Here is a 25,979-nt window from a genome sequence, read left to right as displayed (position 1 = left end):
TAACGGTGTCCATAACCACATCCTCTCTAAACGATAATAAACGTAAGAACAGACCGAAGCATCGCGATGTGATGTGTTGCGCTGGTGCTGATGGTGCTGGGAATGCGCATGCGCGCTTACCACCGACGAGCATCAGTTGTATCATAAGCCGTGGATTGTCCGTATTTGTTCTATTGTTACTTTAATTTGTAGTAAAACCCAGTAACCACAAATTTGTATTGTAAACATTGTAACCTTGTTTTTTGTCAGATTGATCACTATTTTATACACCGTTGTGTTTTTCAAGTTTACTATCCTAGTATTTACCAGTGCATAGTGATGTAATTGTATAAGAGTATGCCTAATGAGGAAATATTAACAAAGATGCGTGTTTTTTCAAAATTACGTTTATTTTTTCTTAACAATTGTTAAAATATGAACACAATCATACCAGTGGTTCATCTGCACACATTGCATATTTTTTTTTCGTTCCAATTCACAGCAAAAAGTGCAAATAATCAGCAATTTAGGAATTTTTTAAAGAATAAAACAAAAAAGAAATAACAATGCTTGATGTTCTATATTTAAATGACTTTAAAATGTTATTACTTTTTAACATTAGGATTACTTAGAGTAGCTGTTTTTCACTGAATATTCATGACAAACAGCATGAGTCAATGTGTCACATGGAGTTGTATAGAAAACAAAATAAATCCCAGAGAATCTACAGGTGAACATAATGTAGAAATTGTAAACCAGACAAAAATATAAATCTCAAAAAGGATTCCATGTGTTTAAAGGCATCAATATTCATGGTCAAGTATACCGATGTATACCAGCATAAATAAATGTAAATCAAATGTCAGGATGGGCAGACATAAGACAACAACATATCAATCTCATTGCTGACGATAACAGCGGCGGGGTGAATGGCCTCATGTGTGTAATGACACGAAGTCATCTGCCAGACGTCCATGTAGACAACTCCATCAATCTCACTGAACATCTCGCTCAACGCTATGTTTATCTGCATCCGGTACCATTCGTGTCCATAATCATTCTGTAAGAGAAGACACATCTGTCACAAAACCTACATAAAGTCCTAACTTAACACATAATACTGGATCTACTTAACGAGGTGGCTAAGTTGTAGGAATTTGTATGTTTTAATATGATTTGCTTTCGTGCCAGTGATGTTAGGTTCAGGGGTTGAGTAAGGGCTCGCAGTTTCTTGTCCCAGATCTAAATTAGAAGGTAGAGCAAAAGGTTAAAGTCGTTGAATACTGTACCACTGAGATGCCAGTGTTTCCAGACTTGATGATGACAGTAGTCTCTGGTGCACGCTTCAGTAGTCGAATCACTGCTTGACGAATTTTGGCCACTTTATGCACATAAAACGTCAGTGGATGAAAAGCCATGTGGGCAGCTATTGTGAACACAACAACTGTATGACGGCCACCGGTTATATAATCAATTTCATTGCTGATATAATGCAGGTCAGCGGCTGGCATTTTATGAAATCGCAAAGGAAATCCATGTGTCCTCCAGTGAATTATGATATTATTTGTCAAGTCCACAGCCATTAGGGGTCCAGTGTTGAAACTTGTGTGAATATCCAGTCTTTTCAGACCTAAATAATACAATTAAGGGTCATTTAAATATGTAAAGATATATTTCATTGTCAAAGTCTCTTTTGCACCTACATGTCAACTAATTCCCATTAGAGTACTAGACTGCTAGGCTGAGGTTTGTTTTATGGCTCAACATTGGGGAAAAATGTTCTGAAATAATTCCCAGTGTTTATTGTTATTGTTCTATTGTAGAATGTTCAAAAGACACCTTTAGAATTTATTTATATCTTCGTTGCAGTATTTATACATTATACATTAAAGTGCCTTGTTTATCCAACTGTATAGTTCTTGGACCACCCAGTTATCAACTGACACCTTTAACTACCTTTAATCACATACTGTATTCAATATCACAAAGTATTTTTAATATGAGTTATAAAATGACTTACCTGGCACACTGCTTTCAAAAAACTCAAACCACTGTCTTGTGGTAGAGTCTCCCAACATGTACAGAATCTTGTTTTTAAGACAATCTGCCATTTGTAGAGGATTAAACCTTCTAGTGTTACATAAAAAAGACTTCCAGACATCTTGAAAATAGAATCCTGCAGGAACTGGTGTGGACAGACCAGCTCTGCATCTCTCAGTTGTAGCTTTAGTAAAGAAGAAAGCATATTTTCGTACAGGGTTTGCGATAAATATGCAAATTATTATACTGTACTCGATTTACATATGATATTTGTCCACTCTGAACATACCAATGTGTGGTATCCTGATATTTAAGTTATACTTTTGCCTTCCACTCCACACCACAAGAGGTGCAGTTGTTCTGCAGGTGTGTGTGTGCACGGGTGACAAAGAAGTGTTACGTTGCTGCTGTATGTTCTGTAAAGTAAAGAGAATAAAAACACAGTACCCTTATAGTGTGTGATTCAGTCCTTATATAGCTGAAGTTACTACATATTGGCGACGAGGATATTGGAAGATGAAAAGAGCATCGGTTTAAAAGACGGTAAAAAGAACGAGGAGCTAGCATTGGAGCGGAGGATTTTTTTTGAAACGAAAAAAAAGAAAAAGAAAAAATGACTACGATGATAGGCACTCTGTCGGCTTTTGACGTAAAGGAACAAACATGGGAAGAGTATTGTGAGATACTGGAGCAGTTTTTTGAAGCTAACGGAATTGATGACGGAGATAAGCAAAGAGCCATCCTCATCAGCGTGGTGGGACCAGCCACATACAAGCTCATAAGGAACCTGGTGAGTCCAGAAAAGCCCAGCTCAAAAACATACGGTCAGTTGAAAACTTTAATGAAAGAGCACTTTAACCCAAAACCGAGCGAAATAGTGCAGAGATATAAATTTGATTCGCGCTCCCGCCAACCTACGGAGTCCGTCAGTGAATATGTAGCGGAACTGAGACGATTAGCACATGATTGTAACTATGGCACTACACTGGAACAGATGTTAAGAGACCGACTGGTATGCGGTATTAATGATGACAGGATTCAAAGACGCTTGCTATCCGACACAGATTTGACTTTTGAGAAGGCGTTCAAAATTGCAGTAGCTGCAGAAGCTGCTAGTAAAAATGTTCAAGACCTCCACAAAGCACCGTTAGTATGCAACAGCATGAAAACGCAGGGAACTCTAAAAAAGGAGGGTGAATGGAAAAAGAGAGAGAAAGAATGCTACCGATGTCATGGGAAGCAACACAGCGCAGGCGAGTGTAAATTTAAGGAGGCGAAGTGTCACTGTTGTGGGAAAGTAGGGCATATTGCTAAGGCTTGCCGAAATAAGAAAAAAGAAGGGGCATACCATCACGAAAAGAAAACATACAGAACAGAGCGGCGTTTACCTCCACATCGAGCACATAATGTAGACGGTGAAAAGTTGGACGGTGATAGATCTGAAGAGGAAGCATTCACATTAAACTGCATGAAAACTGAGACATCAATTCAGAGAATAAAACCGTTTGAGGTAACCATGGAAGTGAATAAGAAGATGGCACAGTTTGAAATTGATACAGGATGCAGTGTAAGCATAATGAATGAGATGAAGTTCAATGAGTTGTGGAACAAAAAGCAAAGACCGCCAATAAGACAAACTAAACTTTCACTTAAGTCATACACCGGGGAGAAAATCAAAGTAGTGGGGGTAGCTGAAGTGGAAGTCATCTATGAGCGGCAAATAAAGACATTGCCCCTAGTGGTGGTTGAAGGTACAGGACCCAGCCTGTTAGGAAGAGGCTGGCTAGAGGTTCTAAAGCTGAAGTGGGAAGAAATAAAAAACGTGAGAACAGAGGCACAGAGTCTATCGGAAGTGCTCATGAGAAACGAGGATGTCTTCAAGCAGGAGTTAGGCAGGTTAAAAGGCATGAAAGCAACCATCCGAGTGTCCGCTGAAGCACATCCTAAATTCTATCGGCCCCGCTCAGTTCCTTATGCCATGAGGGCAAAAGTAGAAGAGGAGATAGATCGGCTGCTGAGGGAGGACATTATAGCTCCTGTTAAATATGCTGAGTGGGCCGCGCCCATAGTTCCTGTCTTAAAGCCAAACGGGTCGGTCAGAATATGCGGAGATTACAAACTAACCGTTAACAGTGCCTCCTCATTAGAGCAATACCCTATTCCTCGTGTTGAAGACCTGTTCAATACACTGGCAGGAGGGAAACAGTTCTCCAAGCTCGATTTAAGCCACGCCTATCAACAGATTGTGATGGATGATACCTCAAAGAAATACCTCACAATAAACACACACCGAGGCCTGTTCACTTATAATAGGCTACCGTTTGGAGTTTCTTCAGCTCCAGCAATCTTCCAGCGAACGATGGAAAACCTGTTACAAGGCCTTCCAAGAGTAGCTGTGTACTTAGACGACATTATTCTGACGGGGAGAGACGAGGCTGAACATCTGAGCACGCTGGATGATGTGCTTAGGCGACTGAAAGATGCTGGCCTGCGACTTCATAGAAGTAAATGTGCGTTTCTGCAAAATGAGGTGGAATACCTCGGGCATGTTGTTAATGCTGAAGGTTTACATCCCGTACAGAGCAAGGTGAGAGCCATAGAGGAAGCTCCACCGCCAACCACAGTGACTGAGTTAAAGGCCTATTTAGGTCTCTTGAATTACTACAATAAGTTTCTCCCTAGTCTAGCCACACGCTTAGCCCCGTTACACAAGCTGCTGAGGAAAGATGTTTCGTGGGCCTGGAACCGGGAGCAGGAAGAAGCTTTTCAGAACTCAAAGCAGCTGCTGAAGTCAGCTAAAGTCCTGGGTCACTATTCAGCAGATAAAGACTTGGTGCTAGCGTGTGACGCCTCACCATACGGAATAGGCGCCGTACTGTCACACGTCATGGAAGACGGCAGTGAAAAACCTGTAGGCTTCATGTCACGCACACTGACACCAGCGGAGAAGCGCTACTCACAGCTCGATAAGGAGGGATTAGCTATCATTTTCGGAATAAAAAGGTTCCACAAATACATCTACGGAAGAACATTCACAATCAGCACGGATCATAAACCACTGATATCGCTCTTTAATGAAAAAAAGCCAGTGCCACAGATGGGGTCACCAAGAGTGCAGAGGTGGGCGACACTCCTTAGTGCTTACGAGTACAAAATCATATACAAACCCGGGCCGGAACATGCAAATGCAGACGCATTGAGCAGGTTACCACTGCCACAAACAGAGGAAGAGGACGAGACAGACCAGGTCCTCATGTTGGAGGTCATGGAGGACCCACCGATCACGACAAAACAGGTAAGACAGTGGACAGCTAAGGATGGAACACTCTCCCAAGTGCTAGCCTGGTGTCTGAAAGGATGGCCAAGGGAGGTGGATGCAATCTACAAGCCCTACAGTCAGAGAAGACTGGAGCTGAGTGTGAAAGATGGGTGTGTGCTGTGGGGGGCGAGAGTTGTCGTTCCGCAAAGGGGCAGGAAAGCCATTTTAAAACAGTTACACCACACACACCCAGGAATATCAAGAATGAAGGGATTAGCACGTTCATATGTTTGGTGGCCAGGGATGGACTCTGAAATTGAAAAGGAAGTGCAGTCCTGCCATACATGTCAGGAAAGCAGGAATCCTCCAGCAGGAGCACCGCTACATCCGTGGGAGTGGCCTGAGACACCCTGGAGCAGACTGCATGTGGATTACGCCGGCCCTTTCCTAGGAAAAATGTTCCTTGTCATTGTAGATGCACACTCCAAATGGATTGACGTGTACCCAACCAGTACAGCAACAAGTCTTGTTACCATGGAAAAGCTCAGACAGTGCTTTAGCATACATGGCCTGCCCCAGACCTTAGTATCCGATAATGGTACTTGCTTCACCAGCCAAGAGTTTCAAGCATTCCTAAAACAGAATGGCATTCAACACATAACGTCCGCACCATTTCACCCGGCGTCAAACGGCCTAGCGGAAAGAGCGGTACAGTCGTTCAAACAAGGAGTCAAGAAAATAAAAGGAGACACGCTGGAAACAAGAATAGCTAGATTTCTGTTTAATTACAGAATCACGCCACAAACCACGACTGGATTGTCACCAGCTGAAATGCTCATGTCCAGGAGATTGCGCTCAACACTGGATCTTCTGCTGCCGGATGTGAAGTCAAAGATTTGCCAGAAACAACGCAAGCAGAAAGAACAACATGACACGCACAGTAAGTGGAGGAGTTTTTCACCTGGAGATGATGTGTACACCAGAAACTACAGTCATGGCCCCCGTTGGATACCTGCGGTGGTTGAGAGGAACACAGGACCTGTTTCCTATACAGTACAGACAGGAGATGGACGTGTCATGAGGCGTCATGTTGATCAAATCAGGAAACGGTATACCGTAGGGAGCGGTGAAACGCCCATGCCCCAGAGGACGGAGGAGCCTACCAGTCTTCAGGTCTCAGATACAGTATGGGAGACCCTGCCTGCAGACTTTGCTGTCACTACTGCGGTCAGTGAGACTATAACTGAGTCTGATACAGCCCAAGTACACCCCTCAGGGGTTGAACAGACAAAAGCAGGAATAGATCAACTACCTGTGCTGCGCCGCTCCGAGCGCACGAGACAGACTCCTGCTTATCTGAAAGACTTTGTGAAATAGTAGTGAGATCCCTCAAGATAGAGCAAGAATGAGCTCTGGGACTCACTGGAAGGATGGCAGTCTACCCACCTTCCTAGTTTTTTTTTTGTTTTGTCTTACACTCTGTTCATAGAGGAATGTAAATAAAAAAAAAAATATATATATATATATGTGAGAGTGCCAGACGGTGTATGTCTAGGCTAACTGTTCAACACTGTGATCAGACCGTATAGAAGAGTTTACGGTTGATTTGTTTTTGTTTTCTGTATTAACAGTATTAGGTACCATTTTGCCTTACGGTAATTGTGAGTATTTTTTTTTCTTAAGGGGGGAGGGATGTGGTATCCTGATATTTAAGTTATACTTTTGCCTTCCACTCCACACCACAAGAGGTGCAGTTGTTCTGCAGGTGTGTGTGTGCACGGGTGACAAAGAAGTGTTACGTTGCTGCTGTATGTTCTGTAAAGTAAAGAGAATAAAAACACAGTACCCTTATAGTGTGTGATTCAGTCCTTATATAGCTGAAGTTACTACACAATGCCTGCAGGGTTGTTAAGGACTCTTATTATGTGTGTGTCTCCAGCAATACCAACATTTGTTAATTTGCTGTAAAGAAAACGAAAATGTATGTTCCTTGTCAATTTGACCCAAATTGATTTATCAGTTAACCATTTTTTGTAGTACCAAGCTACAGGAAAGCTGTATATATAATATTATAAAATATAATGTAATATAAATATACTGTATATGATTTTACAATGTAGCAGATTTAAGTGGGTGTCTACATTTGAACATACATTCGAAAGAATTAAAAAAAATGATTTAATCTCTGATATTTGATCATTAATACAGTATAAGACTATGCGCATGTGCTGTGTCCTCTCGTGGATGGGCGTTGGAGACTGCCACAGAAATCGTGCACAAAAATATTCTTCTCACTTTATAAAATGAAGATTGAACTACTGTAGTCACATGGAATATTATAATGTTGTCTTTGACATCCTGTGCTTTGAGTCTATGTTGCATTACTGTCTATGTGGAAAGTCAGAAAGTTCTGATGATAAACAAAGGTCTTAAGGTTGTGAAACGATTTGAGGATAAGTAATTCATAACAGAATTTCATTCTAAGCATGAGCTAACCCTTAAACTGTAAATACACTATGAGACATTATGATTTCTCTGGGACACGGTAGGGCGGCTGTCAGACGATGACTCCCGGGGGCGTCCGAATCTCGTGCTGGATTATCCAAGTCTGCCAGGGCCGTTCCTGGAATACGTCGGAGAACTGACGGACCAAGGCCTCTAGATCGGTCTTCTGGTCCATGGAGAGCTGCTCCCACCGGTGGTTCGGCCGCCGCGAAGGCGGCCACCTGTTGGGGCGGAGCCACCCACTTTTTTAGCAGATTCACATGGTATAGCTGCTTCACCTTCCGGCTGACGGACCCGGTAGTTGACCGGCCCTACCCTTCTCCAGGTCTGGTTGAACCTCTCCACTAATCCCCGGCGTCGTGGGGTTTGTTTCTTCTGTGGTTGGGCTGCATTGTCCAGGCCAACAGCTGGTCGAACCCAGGCCAGTCGCGTCCCAGGAGAAGTGGTACAGGCAGATCGTTCACGACCCCCACTTCCAACGCCCAGGACCCGGGCTCATCTGCGACCACTACACGACGGCTTGTGACCTCCCAGGTGTCCCCGGGAACACACTTTATCGGGAGCAGGGCCTTCCGTGACTGCTGAGGGGAGAGTATGCCTTCCCGAACCAGGGTAATAGAACTTCCAGAATTGAGAGTTGCTACCACTGCCTTGCTATCTAGACACAAAACTCGCTCTGGGGCGCCAGAAGGAAGCTTCCGGTGGACGATGCAGCCCGCCAGCTGCGCACGCGGTGTCGGAGACGGCGGCTCCGTGGGCATCGGCTCATCCTGAGGCAAGGCCACCGGGGGTCTGCTGACTGGCCGAGAGATACCCTCCTGCGGTCGCCAAGGCTGCATCCGCCAGCTCAACGGACACCACAAGCTCTCGGAGGGAGGTGGGGTTTCTCATGGCCACTGGATTTCTGTACCGGCGAGGCAAGGCCCGTAGCAGGCGGTCGTCCTCCGTCAGGAGCCATAGATGGGCAAGCCTCGATAGCTGGGTGGCCTGTGTTTGAACGGGGACTTGCTCATTGCAGACCCACTGATTAAAGTGCTGCCCCACTGCTACCGGAGATAACCCCACCCGGGCGGGGATTTCGGCCTTCAGCCTCTCGTAGACTTCATGGTGTAGGGCTTGAAGAGCAAAAGATGCCCTCTGTGCCTCGCCGGTCAAAAAGGGGGCCAGCAGCCGTGCCCAATCGCTTTTGTCCCAGGCTTCTCTGTTGATGATTACCTCAAAGGTTTGGAGGTACGCGTCGATATCGTCCAACTCCGTCAACTTGGTGAGGTGCTGATGTATCGTGGCGCGGGCATCTGCGAGCGTAACTCGGGCTGCTTTGGCTTGCATGGTCTGGAACTGGTGTTCCAGGCTCTTTGGCCGGCGAGTGAGCTGTTCCGTGAATAGATGTTGTTGGGAGGAGATGTCCGTAAGGCGGCGAATAATTTTCTCCATCTTCCTCAGTTTTTTTATTAAAAGTCAGTGGTCACGTTCGCCTCCTTCCTTCCTTACATTGAACCTTTTTCATCACACTTAAGCTCTATAATTACAACCAGAAAAAAATGTCTTGTTTGCAATTGGTATGGGCAGCCTACAACCCACATGAAAGTTTGCCAAAAATAGCCTGTACCTAAACTGTGCTCAAACAATGCAAAAAAATGAAATATTGTTTGACATTTGTGGGCATATGGGATAGATGTGTTTCAGGGTTAGATGAGCTTTCATTTACCTTGAACAAAGTTGCCTCTCAAAAGGAGTTAGCTGAACTTCAATTGCTCCATTTTCATGATGTACCCAGTGGTCACAGGAAAGTTGTTTTGGTCTGTCACACTGCCACACAGTCTCTGTTTTCACATCCTTATACTCACAGCAGCAGTTTTTTTTACTCCAACTTCCACGAGAGCCCCATTTAAGATTACATTCAACTTTTTCACTTATCTTGACTCCATTGGGACCTGGTCCTTCAAAGTAACCGATATAGTGGCTGCGTGGGAATGAAGTCTCCCAGTACTTTTTAAGTCTCTGCACAAGTTCACTAGGATACATCAGACGTACCGACACTTGAGCTTGTCCTTCCCAGGGTAACAGAAGATCAACGGTGTATGTCCCATTATGATGATCAATCACTTCTCCATAAACACTTGCCTTCAAGAACACAAATAGAGTCAACAATGTTATTCATTATATTTTCATTTACTCATTGACAGAATATAAAATTATATAAATATTCTTTACATAAATACACATACTGTAAGTAACATGTAAAGACAATATACACTGTGATTCATTTACAGTATAAGTACTGCTTTCTTATTTCATTGTTCCTAGAGATCTATTGTCCTGAAGTGTTAAGTCTCACAATAAACATTACGATCCTCTCTCTACAACCTATTTTGAGCCTACCATAGCCTAAACACAAGCACCACTCTGTAAAATGGTAACCACAAACCTAAAAAATATAACAAACTTCCAAGATAAATAAATGTTAAACACTAACAAGTCTTTCTCATACTGAAAAAAAACATATGTGACCCTGGACCACAAAACCAGTCATAAGTAGCACAAGTATATTTGTATCAATAGCCAACAATACTGTGTGGGTCAAATAATAGATTTTCATTGTATGCAATAAGATATTAGGAACCTCAACCTCTTATTTACGTTCTCTCAGTTAGTTCTATCACCCCACATCTGTGTGAATTATCCTCGGCTTCTCAGTGTCACCCACAGCAGCATTCACCATCACTGAGGGGATCGCTGACTCCGTGTGTCATGATCCTGCCTCTCCTTGTCTTGGTTTTCGAGTCTTGTGGCAGGATCATGTCAGTCCCATGTGTTTTGTGTGGAGAAAGAGCATCTTCTTCTTCTTCTTCTTCTGATGTTTATATGGCGGTTGGCAACCAACTAAAGGTGCATTTCCGCCACCTACTGGGTTGGAGTATGGAGCACGACTTGGTTGAATAAATATATATATATATATCAATTATATCTTATTTACCAGTTCTGTATCCTTAATAAATTTTAATAATTTCTCGTGTATTTCATAATTTGTTCCTTCTCCTAATATTTCCTTTAGTGAATAATTGCTTACACCCCTATCCTTTAGTGACTGAATTAATTCGAGTCTTTCTCTATTGTATGCTATACATTCTAGTAATATATGCTTTACTGTTTCAGAATCTCCACATTTATTGCAATTACCAGTTTCATGTTTACCTATTTTATGTAGACTTTGGTTTAGTGAAGTATGCCCAATACGTAATCTCGTAATTATCACATCCATTTTCCTGTTATTTATAGTTGTTCTTTCCACCCCCACGTTTCTTTGTATGCTATACATGTGTCTTCCTCTTATTTCATTATCCCATAAACTCTGCCACCTCTTTTTCATTTCAGTCCCGATCATCCCCTTAATTTCTGCTTTACTCATCTGAACTCTGATGTTGATCTCATGATCTTTCAAAGACTCCTTTGCCAGTTTATCTACTTCCTCATTTCCCTTTACTCCGACATGGGCTGGAACCCACAGAAAACTCACCTTTATCCCTAAGTGCTTTATGTTATATAGCTTCTGTAATGTTTCATTTAAAATATCTTGTCTTGCTAAAGATTTCCCACTTTCTAGACTCTGCAAAGCTGATAGTGAGTCTGTACATATCACGCTACTGTTAGGCTGCTTTTCTTCTATCCATTGTAACGCCAATAACACTGCTATCAGTTCTGTTGTAAAAACACATATATGATTTGTTGCTCTTTTTGATATTTTAATATTGTACTGAGGAATATATATTGCTGCAGCTGCTCTACCTGTTTCCGGATCTTTTGATCCATCTGTAAATATTTGAGTAATGTTGTTATATGCTTGAATAATGTGTTGTTGAACGATTACTTTCGGTGGCAGATTTAATTCATTCTTATGTATCTCATTATGTATGAATAGGTCTATTTCTGGCATTGGGAATAACCATGGGGGTATAGATGAAATTGATACAGAAGGAGCTACCTCTATCTCAGTTATACCTGTTTCCAGTGCTTCCTCATTTGCTACCCAGCCAAAACTCCTTATATTTCCATACTCATACTCCCAACAGTTTTCAAGCACCTTTTTAACTGGATGCCTTTCATCATGTCCTTTTACATTGATCCAGTATCTCATCCTTAACTTTCTCCTACGAACTTCTAATGGCATTTCTCCCATCTCTACTTGAATAGATGGTACTGGAGATGTTCTAAATGCACCACAGCTAATCCTTAGAGCTTGAGTCTGTATTACCTCAATCTTTTTGAGCCATGTTTCTGATGCAGAGCAGTATATTAAACTACCATAATCTATTGCCGGTCTTATTAATGCGCTATATATTCTTCTTAAAGACTGTCTACTCGCACCCCACTCAATCCCAGCCAAGCACCTCATTACATTTATTCCTTTTTTACATTTATCTATTAGCTTTTGAATGTGAATACCAAATGTTAATTTAGAGTCCATCCACATACCTAAAAATCTTAACATTTTAACTTGTTCCAATTCATGACCATACATTTTTATACTTACTCTACTATCTTTCCTCCTTTTTGTAAAACAAATGACCTGCGTTTTTTCAATTGAAAACCGGAAACCCCACTCCTTTGCCCAATTTTCTACCTTATTTACTGCTCCTTGCAGACTTTTTACTACAAATATTTCATTCCTTCCCTTTTTCCATAGTGCACCATCATCTGCGTACAGTGACCTCCCTATTCCTGAGTCTATTTGAGTATATATATCATTAATCATGATGTTAAAAAGTATTGGACTACACACGCTACCTTGGGGAGTTCCATTGTCTATTGTATATATTTGTGAATATGTTGTCCCTATTCTAACTTGTATTGTCCTATTCAATAAGAAGTCCATGATCCAATCATACATCCTTCCATTAATTCCCATTCTATCCAGTTTCATTAACAAACCCTCTTTCCATAACATATCGTATGCCTTCTCAATATCAAAGAACACTCCAACTACTACCTCTTTATTTACTTGAGCCTTCCTTATTGCTCCCTCCAGACTAATTACAGAATCCATTGTGCTACGCCCCTTCCTAAAACCACTCTGGTATTGTGAAAATAACCCCTTTTTTTCAATAAAATATACTAACCTTGACATTACCATTCTCTCCATTAGCTTACATAGGTTAGATGTCAGAGCTATTGGCCTATAGCTGCTTGGTTGCGCTTTGTCTTTTCCTGGCTTTCCAATTGGTACTATGACCCCATGTTTCCACTCAGAAGGAAGTTTCCCTGTTTCCCATACTCTATTAAACAATCCTAGAATTGTATCTAATGATGTTACTGATAAATTTTTTATCAATTCTACACAAATGTCGTCCTTTCCTGGAGAAGTTTTCCTTACCCCTGAGAGTGCTCTCTTCAATTCATACATTGTAAATGCTTCCTCTATTACATTACCTGACTGCCCTCTTTTTTCCAAAATTTTTGGATTTTCTCTAATGCATTCTCTCCTGTGTCGTCTCATTTCCTCAGTAATATTCTCATTACTATGCACCTTCATAAAAGTTTCTGCTAATACTTCTACTTTTTCTTTATCTGAAACTGCTGATTTTCCTTTATCTATTAAAACTGGAATGCTACTATAACTCTGAATTCCACTCATCTTTCTAATCATCCTCCATATTTTATTAATTTCAATATCTTCACCAATACTTTCACAGAATTTCCTCCAATATTTTCTCTTAGTTATTCTTATTACACGTCTCACTTTTGCTTGTGCTTTTTTATAGTTTATTAAATCATTAAAATTGATACTTCTCCTTACTTTTCTAAGAGCTTTATTTCTTATATATACTGCTTCACTACATTCCTCATTCCACCAAGGAACCACCTTTTTCCTACACCCCGACTTCTTTTTCCCTACTGCTTCTACCGCTGCCTTCCGTATTGCTCTACAAATATGTGTATTCAACTCATCTACATCATCTATTTCTCCCAGAAAACCCTCCAAATACACTTCACTAATCTCCTTGAATTGTTGCCAATTTGCTTTTTTAAATGCCCATCTTTGTATTCTCTCTCCCTTTTCTTTTTGAATATCTATTCCTATTTTGCATAATATTGGAAAATGATCGCTTCCTATATTGTTGTGATTTATTACCTTCCAAGTACTTTTCCTTGCTAAATTTTCTGACATCAAAGTTAAATCTATAGCTGACATCTTTCCACTTCCAATATCTATTCTAGTACCCGACCCATCATTTATACACACTAATCCTCTTAAATCTAACATTTCTTCCACTACCAATCCATTATGATCTGTATATTCACTCCCCCACAATGTATTATAAGAATTAAAATCTCCACACCATACCATTTTTTGTCTACCGTTCTCATCTATTTTTTCCAAATCTCCTATATTTAGTTTCTTACATGGATTATAAAGATTCACTATTTTTAACCTTTCTGATCCTTCCCATATTTCAACTACTATTACCTCATGTTCCTCATTAATTTCTACAATCCTGTATCCTATATCTTGTTTTATGAAAGTTACTATCCCCCCTCCGTTTCCACCTTGTCTGTCTCTACGTATTGCGATATATCCTAATATTGTAAAATTAAGACATGGTTTCAACCAAGACTCCTGTACACATATTATATCTGGGCATCTTTCTTGTTTTAATATAAAGTTCTTAAATTCCTGTCCGTTCGCAATCAAACTTCTTGCGTTCCATTGTAATATTATTAAACCATTACGAGCCTCCACGGAGTGGTGTCTGGGTGTTTCCTACCTGTACTTTTAATTTTTCATTGATCATCTCCACATTAATTCCCTCTATATCCAAATACTTTTCTGCTGCTCTCACTATAATTTTAATTCTCTCGGTCCGACTTTCCGTTTGTGCTGAGCAATTTACCACTTCAACTATAAATGCTACAAAAGACACTTTATCAATCTTCACTAGATCCCTCTCATTTCCTTCAATGTCTTTGTTCATTATCTGAGGTGCAGCTTTCTTAATTTCTTTTGTTTTTGTTTCCTGTTCCACTTTCTTCAGGGCCTCAGCATATGTTAACCCATCTTCCACTCTTACATTTTGTACTTTCAGGACTTTTTGTCTCGCTTCACATCCTCCGTACCCTGCGCTGTGCTCTCCCCCACAGTTACAACATTTGGGGTTTACTCCTTGTTCGCATTTACCGTAATCGTGCTCTCCTCCACATCTTGCACATCTTTGCTTCCCTCTACACACTGCCGCAACATGACCAAATCTTTGGCATTTAAAGCATCTTAATGGTGGAGGTACATATGGTCTTACCGTATAACTCATATATCCTAAATACACCCTTTCAGGTAATTTGTCCTCATCAAAATGTATCATCACAGATAAACTATCCTTCTTTTCTTTGTCTTTGAGATACTGTAGTCTTCTTACTTCCTTAACTTCTGCTCCAGATATATTATTTTTAATTCTTTCTGTTGTCATGTCTACCGGGATTCCTGTTATTACTCCTCTTACCCAATTTTCCTTTTCAGGAATTGAACTTGTTACTTTTTTCCCCAGTATCGTTTTCAGTCCTAATGTCTTTTTCTGTTGCTTATTATCTTTACAGAATAATAACAACTTACCGCCTCTTAATATTTTTGCGTTATCAATTGGCCCTATCTCGTCATTAATTGCTTTAGTTAATTTCAGCGGATTTATTGCCGAATCAGATTCAGATACGAATTTTATCATTACCTTATATTCCTCCTTTCTTCTCCTTAACTGATGTTTTCCCTTATCACTATCAGAATCTGACGACTGCCCCCAGTCTGGTTTTCTTTTTCGATTTTCAACTACCTTCCATTTATTACCTCCATTTCCCACGCCTGACTCTTCCTCCTCCATTTCTGGATCGCTTCCAGAATCCCCTGAGTTTCCTACCATGCGCACTCCACTCTCAACCCAGCCGGCCAACCACCTGTCCTCGGGAAGTGACGTTCCTCCCACAAAAACCGAGAAAGAGCATTGTTTTGGTTTGAGAAGCCATGCTCTCTCTCCGGTATCACGTCCTTTAGTCCCGCCCCCCTGTTTCCCCGGTTAGCGATCTATTAGTGTTAGTCTTGTCTCCAGCCCTGGTCCATCTTTCCCTTAGTGTGTCAGTCCCCTCACCTGCCTCGTGCAATCCTCCTGTTAGCTTTCCCTTAGTGTTTCATCCATGTCACCTGCGGCCACTCTCCCAGTGTCATCAGTCCTTGTTAGTGTTTCCCTTTATCAAGCCCCAGTTTCCCTCTGTCCCTTGTCGGTTCATTTTGCACACTTTGCACATTTACCCTTCCCAGTCTGTCTGGATTACCCGTGTTCCTGTTCCCTGGACTCAAGTTTGTGGACTTATAGTTTCTTATTCTTAAGACCTTGTTTGTTTTGTCCTCCTTGTGGGAAGTTTTAGTTTTCAGTCTTGTTTGTGTTCATGTTTTCCCCATCGAGGGTCTTTGTTTTAATAAAGGTTTTGTTATTTAGCAAACCGCTGCCTGAGCTTGGGTTCTTTCTATACTTCATAACACCGTGTGCTAGTGACTCTCCACCAGTGGTGTGTGGTGGACTTAAAAAATGAGGAGGCAGATTTCTACCCATGTAATTTTTGTTAATCTCTGCACTATTAACAAGTGCGATTGTCAGAAAACCAGTGTCTAATTTAGCGCCCGCAGTTTAAAATGTATGACGAAGACGAGCAGGAAGGCGGGATCTCGCTGATGAGTGAATCCAATCATAGCCCGTTGGAGGCATTGCCTCCTCTCACGTGACTTTTCTCCATTCTTTTCAATTACCCCCACTCAAACTCACAGCATGCTTTAGAGGGTATATGTAAAGTCAATGAGCTGAGAGGAGGCAAGCGAAACGTCACTGTCGCTTTTTCACACTGTTGTACACGCTGATTTATCTCATATTTAGCTCAATGCGTTATATCTGCTGTCCTATTTTATTTCTGAACTGTTAATAATATTCTCATTCGATTATTTTCGAGGGGGAGGGAGGCACTGCCTCCCTTGCCTCCTCGGAGGAAACGCCCCTGCTCTCCACCTACTACTACACTGAGGATAGAGCCCGACCCCGCGTACAAGTGACTCTCCATCTACTGCTACACTGGGGATCGAGCCCGGCTCAAACTCTGCAGGGGATCACAGATCATCCGGCTGCCTTCTCGGTGCTCACAGACTCATCCGATGCCGGCACCGATACCCACTGTATTCTCCTGTGACTGAGCGGACGTGCACTCTCCCATCTCGGCTGGCACTGCCGTACACTGAGGTTCCCCCAGTTGGCCTCGCAGTCAGCCTGGACGTTCTGCTCGTCGATCACTCTTGTTCCTGTTGAACTCACACGGACTCAATCTTTGGTGCTAACTAATAAAGCTATTGTTACCCCCCTGTGTTTCTCATTCGTGACAAAATAATTTTAACGCCCCCTGTAGTTGTTAACTGTATTACTTAATACTCATCTTTGAGCATTAAAACAGCATATGTAAAACAGCATATGCTTTTTCCTGCAAATGCTCGCATTACAGATTCAGAGCTGAAACAGAAGTGCTACGATCATTTCAACAATAAGTCTCCGTGGTCAAATGTGTTAAGTGTGATTTGTTACAGGTTTATAAATTAAACCGGAGCTAACATGCTATTTCATTCATTCTGACTTCTTAAAGCTGTTAAACGTGCTGGCTTCTCAAGCTTAACATGGTCAACTTATTTCGTAACATGGGTTCTTAGCCCCTTATTGGACAATTCTCAAGGCAAAGCACGCCCATGCGTCATCCAGTGAGGAAAAAAGCACACCCACTCGTCAACTAGCCAGTGTGAGAAAGCCGCTGACCGCCCAGGCCCCGTAACGCTCACCGAACCCGTCTCCTATGGGCGTCGCCAGACAGTCCCGTAGCGGATCCACACCACGGCGTGCAGAGGAAGAGATTTCGGTTACAACACTGGGTGGCGATTTCCTGACATCAGACGCTGAGGACTACCTGCAACTCCCGGCTATGGCCGACGTGGAGATGTCAGCCATGCTTGCCTGGACCGCCATGCGCATCGGGTTCACGGCCGGATTCCCTGTACCTAGACAAGAAACACCGGGGAACTGCTTTGCGTTCCGGTGCCAGTTTTCTGGCGGTGCATGACGAGCTCACGAAAACCAGAAATGCCCTATTCGGCGCGTTCGCGGCAGACAGGCTCGGTCGCCGTGACTTCACTCGGCTCTAGAGCAGCTAAGGGTTATGTCGGTACCCCAGGTAGAGCATGATCTTGTGGCACAAGTGCACTTGTGTCCACAGACGTGCCACCTGGAAGCACAGACCAAGGCTCCCTTCCAAAGCTCGCTCCCTTCCAAATCACTGATGTTGATGGCTTACAGTGCGGCGGGTCTGCTGCCTCCACCCTTCACGCCATGGCCATCCTGCAGATCCACCAGGCTAAGGTGTCGGAGTGGTTAGATGAGGGAAATCAGGACCCAGTGGTTATGCAGGGCCTGTGCACCGTCACAGACCTCACTCTCCGGGCAACCAAAGTGGCAGCGCACACACTGGGTCTGACGATGTCCACTCTTGTGGTCCAAGAGAGACACCTTTGACTGAATCCTGCGAAGAAGGGAGGCGTTTTCGAGAGTCCGCTTTCGTGAGGCACCCATCACACAGCGTGGGCTGCTTGCTGACACCGGCGAAGACTTCCGAGTCTTTCAACGGAATAGAGGACGGAGGCAATCAGCCTCTCCGCCGTGACCTGGCCCCCACCACGGCGTCGAGGTCCCGTTGGTGTCTGCATCCCAACAGCCCCACCCCTCTGTACTCCGCCCTGCCCAGTGCCCCCTCCTTAGGTGGGTTTCAACGGAGGACATCAACCCTCTGCCAGGAAGGCGTTTGGGTACTCCCTGACCGAGACTGGCACGAATGCCTTTGTGCACAGCTGGCTGCGGGACAAGCTGGAGTACATCTCCCCCCAGTGAGCCTCCCCCCACAGGTACTGTGCAGAGCCAGGGTAGAGGAGCATCTAAAGTCTGACTTGGCGTCCACGATCCAGTTCACCGGTCTCTGTTTGGAGACAGCTTCCCTGCTGTCAAATTTTGACTTCAAATTAACTAATACTCATGTGGCCAACACATGTGGAATATTCCAAGTTGAAAACTCCCCTACTTAACTTCCCATGGAAAGTTCGAGAAACATACTGAATTTTTTCAGCCTTTTGCAACCTAGCTGAAAATAGATTTACAGTAGTGAAGAATTACATTAGTATTTATTACATATATTTTCCAATAAACCCTATAATCCATATAAAGGATTATACTGTCTCATGTTTCACAGTATTTTATAGTATACATAACAGTAAAAACTCCATTATGTTGTATGAAATCATGACACAACATAAGATAAGCTCCCGTTTAACAATTTAAGTATATTTAAAATGACTGAAGAAACATACCTTTAAGTTTAAATTGAATAGCTTTACTTGGAAAAAATCCCCTCCATATATTTTCAAGTTCTTGATGTGATCTCTGGCTGTGATGATTACACAGATCTTATCTCCCAATTTGTAAGTGTCATTGGGTCTCAAAATAGAGAATGTTGTGTAGACTGGACTTGTGCTGAGATTCAGTTGAGTGATTTTATGATTTGGACTAGACCAGTCAAGAGCATTCTGTAGTCTATCCCACTCCTCCTGACTGATTCCCATGTCATAAGCTGAAATTCTGGATGATGCATTTGGGCAAGCAGCTTTAGGACTGGGGGGATAAAATCTTCTCACCATTAGCAATTTCCAAAAAACCTATAAAAGGCAGCCAGACAAAAACACAAGAGTGGAATTATGTTTCGTTTTGAAGAGATATCCTCTTTGTTTGCCCTGCCAAAAGACGATACAACAAAAAACAAATGTTTACATTTTATTTTCAACACTGTTCCAGAGAAGTACAACCTAAATGTTTAGGTTTGTGCAGAGCATTTCAACAACGATTGCTTCACGAATCTGGGAGAGATCAAGACTGGCTATGCACGGAAGCTCTTGTTAAAAAGTGAGGCAATTCCAACAGTTAAAACTCCGCAAGGAATGTCTGGCGCTTCAGATTCGCAGCCTGTAAGTATATTTTCATTGTAAAAGACTTTGTTACGGACTAACCCGAGTTGAGTTTGATGTTATTGTTTCTTTGTTTGATCTGTAAATGCAGACATGTGCGCAACGTGGAAAAAATAGCTAATAATCAGTAATTCTGTTCCAATTAGAGGCAACAAATGTCGTGTTTATAAATGTCGTGTTTATCTAAATAAAAGTCGTCAAACTCAAATACCAAAATCATACACAAAAAACTCTCAACAAAATACATCATGAACTACACAACATTGGGCATTTACACTCCCACAAATCCAGACACAAATGATTTCCCAATAGCATCCTTAAACAAAAAAATTACATTTAGAGACAGAAAAGAAAAAAGACCGTTTAACCAGTCTCCAACAGCAAAACCAATTTTTGGAATAGAATTTTCCATTCAATGTCTTAACAAAACATTCTCCCTTCTTAGCTAATTTTATTGTACCAAGAAGAACCTTTACTCTTGTTACCAGACCATCTGACTATATGAACCATATGAATAATGGTTTCTAAATCTCTACCTAGAGGCCATTTATATCTGGGCAGGTCTATGTCCCCTACTGACAGAATTCTTCTAGGGGAATGCCAGCGCTGTCTAAGCGCAATGTTGGAGAGATATTCTTTACGCCAGCGGCCCCAGAATTGTTCAGCAAGATATTGGACATGAAGCCATATTTTCCATGCATAGATGTCTTCCATAGCAAACCTGCCTGGAGGAGGTAAAGCAATTGAGGACTTCATAGTCAGAAGATGATTTGGCGTTAGAGGTTCAATATCACTTTAATTAATTCTGTTGACATCCAGTTTTTTGAGGGCTTCAACAAACTCATTCTTAGCACCATCAAAGTTACTCCCTTGATCTGATTTGATCTGTCGACCTGCTCCACGAATGCGATGAAACACTGCAAGCCATTAATAAAGGAATCTATGGAAAGGGTATCAAGCATTTCAATTGTGAATAGCACAAGAAGAGAAGTAAGTTAAGATCAGTCCATATCTTTGATGCACCTTTCATCCTTGCTTAACAAGAAATGGACCAAAACAGTCCATGCCACAATAAGTAAATAGCGGGGAGGAATTCACTCCCTCAGGGGGTAGGTCAGCCATTTTTTGCTTTTCTACTGGTCTGCAGATTCTTTACAGGTTACACAATTACGGACATAAGATACAATGGCACAATTAATGCTGGGATTCCAGTAGCCCCCTGCACGAAATTCATTGATGGTGAAATCTCTACCATCTTGCTTGCTTAATCTTTTCATGGCAATCAGCCATGACCAACCTTGTTATTTGATGTTATTTGATGTTCTTTGGGGTGTATTTTAGGATGTTTAAATAGTCTGCAGGACATATTATTGAGTCTTCCTCCCACATTGAGTACACCATCACTGTCAAAGAATGGATTAAGATGTACAATTGGCTGCGGGATGACAACAGAGTTCCTTTGCTTAGTACTTTCAATTCCTCTTGAAACACTTAATTTTGTAGATGATTAATCATAGTGTACTCTGCTCTTTCTCATTCCCAAACGGTAGAGAGATCAATCCCTTTGAATCTACGAATTTGTTCTTGGGTACATGCGATTGCCTTCCCTGCTTGAGACCAAGAAGAAAACTTAGAAAGGTGGTCAACAATAGTTCTCTCTTCTCTGGCCTGTGTAAGAGGGCACTTCTGACCTCTGCATCACCTGGTTGCAACTCTGAGGTCTCAATGAAAGGAAGGGCCATCGTCGGGTTACTGGCTTTTCTTTGAGATGGATATCAAATTTTAAACAATCAGGTTCTATGTTCCACTGAATCCCCAATGTCCGTTCCATCAATACATTACTAAGGAATTTTTTGGTTCCTTTGAGTCATTTGCTTGTTCTGATTGTGGAATACTCTCTAGGAAAGTTTTGTTGTCGGACATACATTTGTGGAGTCAAAGGCCTCCACTGGCAAAGAGTTCTCTAGCTTCCTGGGCTAGTTGAATTCCCCTTCTGCTGTTTGTACACCTGTTTGACACCATCATCCACATAAAAATAGTTTATTATAAACCGAAAGCCCAAGGGGTACTGATCTTTTTTTACTTCCAGCCAGGTACTTCACACATCCTGGAGATGAAGATGCTCCAAACAGATATACTGTCATTTGATAAACTTGAGGCAGTTCTGCCAGATTTCCATTTCACCACCACAAGAATTGCAGGAAATCCCTGTCTTCTTCATGCACAAAAGGAACTGGTAAAGATTTGCCACACTCCACATCACATATTAGAGCAACAGGGTGCTGGCAAAATCTGGGAAGAACACCAATCAAACTATTATTAGGTCATGTTCTTGCTGAAGATTATCATTCACACTGACTCAATCATATCTCGCTGAACAGTCAAAAATAATTGCTCTCGTATGTCCATACCCCCAGGTGCTGCGGCCGCCAAGACTGGCCTCCGTGGGGAGTAGAGCATAGTCTCTTGGGTACCCCCTGCCTGTGAGGGGTGATGGGGGTTTGTATCGAGGAAGGCGGGACGAGAGCCATGAGGGAACAGCCGAGGCCGGTGACGCGGGTTATAATGAGTGCTCACAAGTTCGCCATTACAGATAATCAGCTCATTGTAAGGATAGATTGGTAAAGCATGGGCACGAGGTTATGCGTATTTGGCGTGTTGTGCAGGGTAGATACGGTGATTGCTGATGATAAACCAGCCGGGTCAATTATGACGGGATCACATGCTTGGGCTAATAGGTGATTGCTGCTGATGAAACAGCGGGCTGATTATATGCTAAGTTCCTCCCGAACTTTGTTAATAAAACATAATTTCACGAGTTCGCCGTTACAGATAATCAGCTCATTGTAAGGATAGATTGGTAAAGCATGGGCATGAGGTTACGCGTATTTGGCATGTTGTGCAGGGAGTGGGCTTCGAGCTCACCAGATCTATCCGAACACGGAGCACTCTACCCTGGTCAGGGCAAGTGCGCCAGGCTCGGAACCGGCATGAGCCCAGAACACACCCCCAAATGCAGATAGTGTTTGACAACCGCCGGAGTAAGCATACACCCCCCAAAAATATGCCATGATGGGCGTTACGGAGGTGCAACCCGAAAGTTTATAAAGACGAGAGGATGCTGCGATACTGGCTTCATGGCAATTGTGTCTGCTGCTGCGGGACACTAGTTGGAAGCTTGGGCCCCTGCGGGGGTGGTCTCTGCTGCGATACTGGCTTCATGGCGAGTTGTGTCTGCTCCTGCAGAGCACAAGTTGGAAGCTCGGGCCCCTGCGGGGGCGGACGCGCCGCTATACTAGCTTCATGGTGAGTTGTGTCTGCTGCTGCAGGACACTAGTTCGAAGCTCGGGCCCCTGAGGGGCCGGTCGCTGCTGCGATATTGGCTTCATGGCGAGTTGTGTCTGCTGCTGCCGGTTGCTGCGACGAGGCTGTCTTCAAGACGATGAGACCAACGTTGTGAGATGGAAGCGCTGGCTGCATTGAGGACGAACCGTATGGCAGTGCAGACTTCGGCATTGAATCCCGGCACAGCCGAGTGCTAGATGTAAGAACCGTCCCCTGAGGAGGCGCTCCCGAGCTGGACGACCGGTAACTGTGAATGCTGAGTTGATAGGTGCGTAGGTGATGTGGCCAAGAGTCAAGCGTCAAAGTGGCTGAGGTTTGAACTGACAGCCGAGACTGTCAGATGATATGAGAAAGGAGTGTTCGATGGGCTTCCCTGATGAGCGACAGGTCCGTCCGGGTGTAGCTTCTAAAAACCTCGGATGACCACTGGCTTAGGGCTTGGATCTGCGGCTGAGATAGGCCCTTTTGGGCGGCTGTGGTGGCCTTGCCTATGCGGAAAGAGTGACCGGAAAAGTTGTCTGCTGGGATGCCAGATTGGAGCAGGAGAGCTTTGAGGTGCTTCTGAAACCAGAGCGTGATGCCGGGCGGTTAGAGTCGTCGACGAAGAGGGGATCCGACAAGGCCGCTGACCGGGGTTGTCTGTAGCGAAGGTAGGCTAGGAGGTCCACTGCTCACCACATGATCACTCAGGTCCCTCAGGGATTGGTGCTTGGACTGCTGCTGTTTTCCATCTATATGACATCCTTAGGACCTATAATATGGGCACACGGCTTCTCTTATCACTGACATGCTGATGCCACCCAGATCTACATCTGGTTTCACCCAGACAATACCACTGTAGCAGCTCGCATTACAGCCTGCCTAGATGACATCTCAACTTGGATGAAGGAGTATCACCTCCAGCTGAACCTGGCCAAAACAGAACTACTCGTGTTTCCAGGACACCCCAAGCTGCATCATGATTTCACCATCCAACTTGGCAATTCCACAATCACTCCATCCGAATCAGCCAGGAACCTCTGAGTCAGATTTGATGAACAGCTATCCTTCAATGATCACATTGCAAAGACAATGCGATCCTGTCTATATGCCTTCATTCAACATTCGAAAGGTTCGACCCCATCAAACCACTTCAGCTGGTTCGAAACGCAGCAGCACGCCTCGTTTTCCAACAGCCCAAAAGGGATTATGTGACACCCCTTTTTTTTTATCTCTTTCCGCTAGCTACCGGTTGAAGCCTGTATTAGATTCAAGTCACTGATGTTTGCCTACAAGCCTATAACTGGAGCTGCACCGGCAGACTTCCACACCCTACTACACTACTAAACCCCATAAAGAACCTTGCCTTGTAATGCCTTCTCATAAGGGCATTAAATCGCTTTCCCGCTCATTCTCCTTCACAACTCCTTCCTGGTGGAACATCCTCCCTAACGCGGTCCGGTCAACCACATCTCTCACAACCTTCAAAAAACTACTTAAAACCCATCTCTTCTGTGAATAAAAAAAGACTTAACCCTTTCTCTTCTCTCAACAGGTAGTGGTCTGGCTTTTGTTGAAACTAGTAACTTTGTATTAGCACCTATCGTACTATTGCTCTTTTATGACATATCGCTTTTTGCTCCCTGAACTCGTTGTAAGTCGCTTTGGAATAAAGCGTCCGCTAAATGATTAAATGTAAATGTAAATATTAGTGCTGTCAAATGATTAAAATTTTTAATCTAATTAATTACATGCTATGGCGATTAATTAATCTAATTAATCGCACATACATACAGACTTTACAACTAGCTAATTTTTTTACCATTTATTATTGAAGCCTATAACTCAGGCTACAAAAATCTTGAAATTCTTACCACTGAATGAACACCAACCTATTAATTAGATTACAATGGTCATGACATTTTTAATAATTGTGAAAACAAACCAATGTCTCTAGGCTAATGACCATGACAATTTTGTTTGTAACTGAACACAATGTTATAATTTACATTTCAATGGACATGGCATTATTGAACAGAAGCCTGTCCCTTATGCTACAATGGTCAAAATGTAACAAATAACAAAAACTTCCCCTTAATTCTTATTTATCTTTTAACCAGTTGCTAAGACAGACTAGCTTGTTAACATTTTCTGAGTTTAAAGATGCCCTTTTATTCTGCACAACAGTGCCAGCCAGGGAGAAAAGTCTTTCGCATGGAACTGTGGTTGCAGGAGTGGCCAAATATTTGCAAGCTATGGAAGACAGTGCAGCATGAGCTCCTGCATGAGCTGACCACCACTCTAGAGGACACTCATCCATTGCAATACTGGGCTCAGCTCTGTAACGGTGTAAAGCATTGCTATGGTAATTTTCTTCCTCTGAATCAGAGTCTGAACCCAGCAGGAGGATTCTCTTCTTCTTCTTAGCTGGCTCATGTTTCTCACAGGGTTGTGGAGTATCTGCGCGGAGTCCTCCTTCTTGTAGTATTTTCTCAAGGGTAGACCATACCTGCTCTCTCTCTCCTCTTGATAGGCACTTTAAGTCCTTGAAACGTGGGTCAAGTGCTGAAGCAAGTTTTAGCCATTCACCATTCATGTCAGCTTGGCGTTCGGCAAGATCTTTGCTGAAGGCAGTCTTGAACCTTGCCACATAGGCTGGATCTTCATCAGAGACCCTCATTACATGCTGAAGGTGGCAGAATGCAGGAAGCACTACAGAGCAGGAGACATAAGCCTCACCCCCAAGGAGTTCAGTGACACACCTGAAGTAGAAGATAAACATGAACCATAAATAAGTGT

The 25,979-nt window shown here is 42.9% G+C and overlaps 2 protein-coding genes across 5 annotated transcripts in view; both read right to left on the bottom strand.

Moving 5' to 3' along the window:
* The window catches only part of LOC306912158 (NXPE family member 4-like), a 40,102-nt gene that overhangs the window by 1,022 nt on the left and 13,101 nt on the right, over positions 1-25,979 (bottom strand). Inside the window, exons 3-5 of one of the 4 annotated variants that reach the window (XM_079488051.1) lie at positions 19,206-19,550; positions 9,492-9,907; positions 2,064-2,203 (exon numbers count right to left, since the gene is read on the bottom strand). In XM_079488051.1, coding sequence (XP_079344177.1) covers positions 2,194-2,203; positions 9,492-9,907; positions 19,206-19,550 — 771 coding nt within the window. In that variant the 3' untranslated portion in view covers positions 2,064-2,193. Of the gene's footprint in view, positions 1-2,063; positions 2,204-6,985; positions 7,094-9,167; positions 9,303-9,491; positions 9,908-19,205; positions 19,551-25,979 lie in introns of those variants that run through there. The other 3 variants (XM_079488050.1, XM_079488052.1, XM_079488053.1) reach the window with 3 other exon arrangements.
* Positions 377-2,130, bottom strand: LOC306912159 (NXPE family member 3-like). Its single transcript, XM_079488054.1, has 3 exons — positions 2,000-2,130; positions 1,269-1,609; positions 377-1,039 (listed from the first exon to the last, which is right to left on the bottom strand). Exons 1-3 carry the CDS (start codon positions 2,088-2,090, stop codon positions 842-844), a joined length of 630 nt encoding a protein of 209 aa, XP_079344180.1. The 5' UTR covers positions 2,091-2,130; the 3' UTR covers positions 377-841.

Source organism: Barbatula barbatula (assembly GCF_947034865.1).
Source record: "Barbatula barbatula genome assembly, chromosome: 23".
Classification (NCBI taxonomy): Eukaryota; Metazoa; Chordata; class Actinopteri; order Cypriniformes; family Nemacheilidae; genus Barbatula; species Barbatula barbatula.
The sequence above is the reverse complement of the archived record's forward strand: the minus strand, read 5'-3'. Positions and strand labels throughout refer to the sequence as shown.

What these genes read in the sequence shown, in the direction of transcription:
- LOC306912159 (XM_079488054.1), bottom strand. Translation starts at nt 2,090, where the DNA reads ATGGCAGATTGTCTTAAAAACAAGATTCTGTACATGTTGGGAGACTCT. An exon ending in TTTTGAAAGCAGTGTGCCAG is followed by an intron (nt 1,610 to 1,999) that starts GTAAGTCATTTT and finishes TGTATTATTTAG; the next exon opens with GTCTGAAAAGACTGGATATT. An exon ending in GAAACACTGGCATCTCAGTG is followed by an intron (nt 1,040 to 1,268) that starts GTACAGTATTCA and finishes CTTCTCTTACAG; the next exon opens with AATGATTATGGACACGAATG.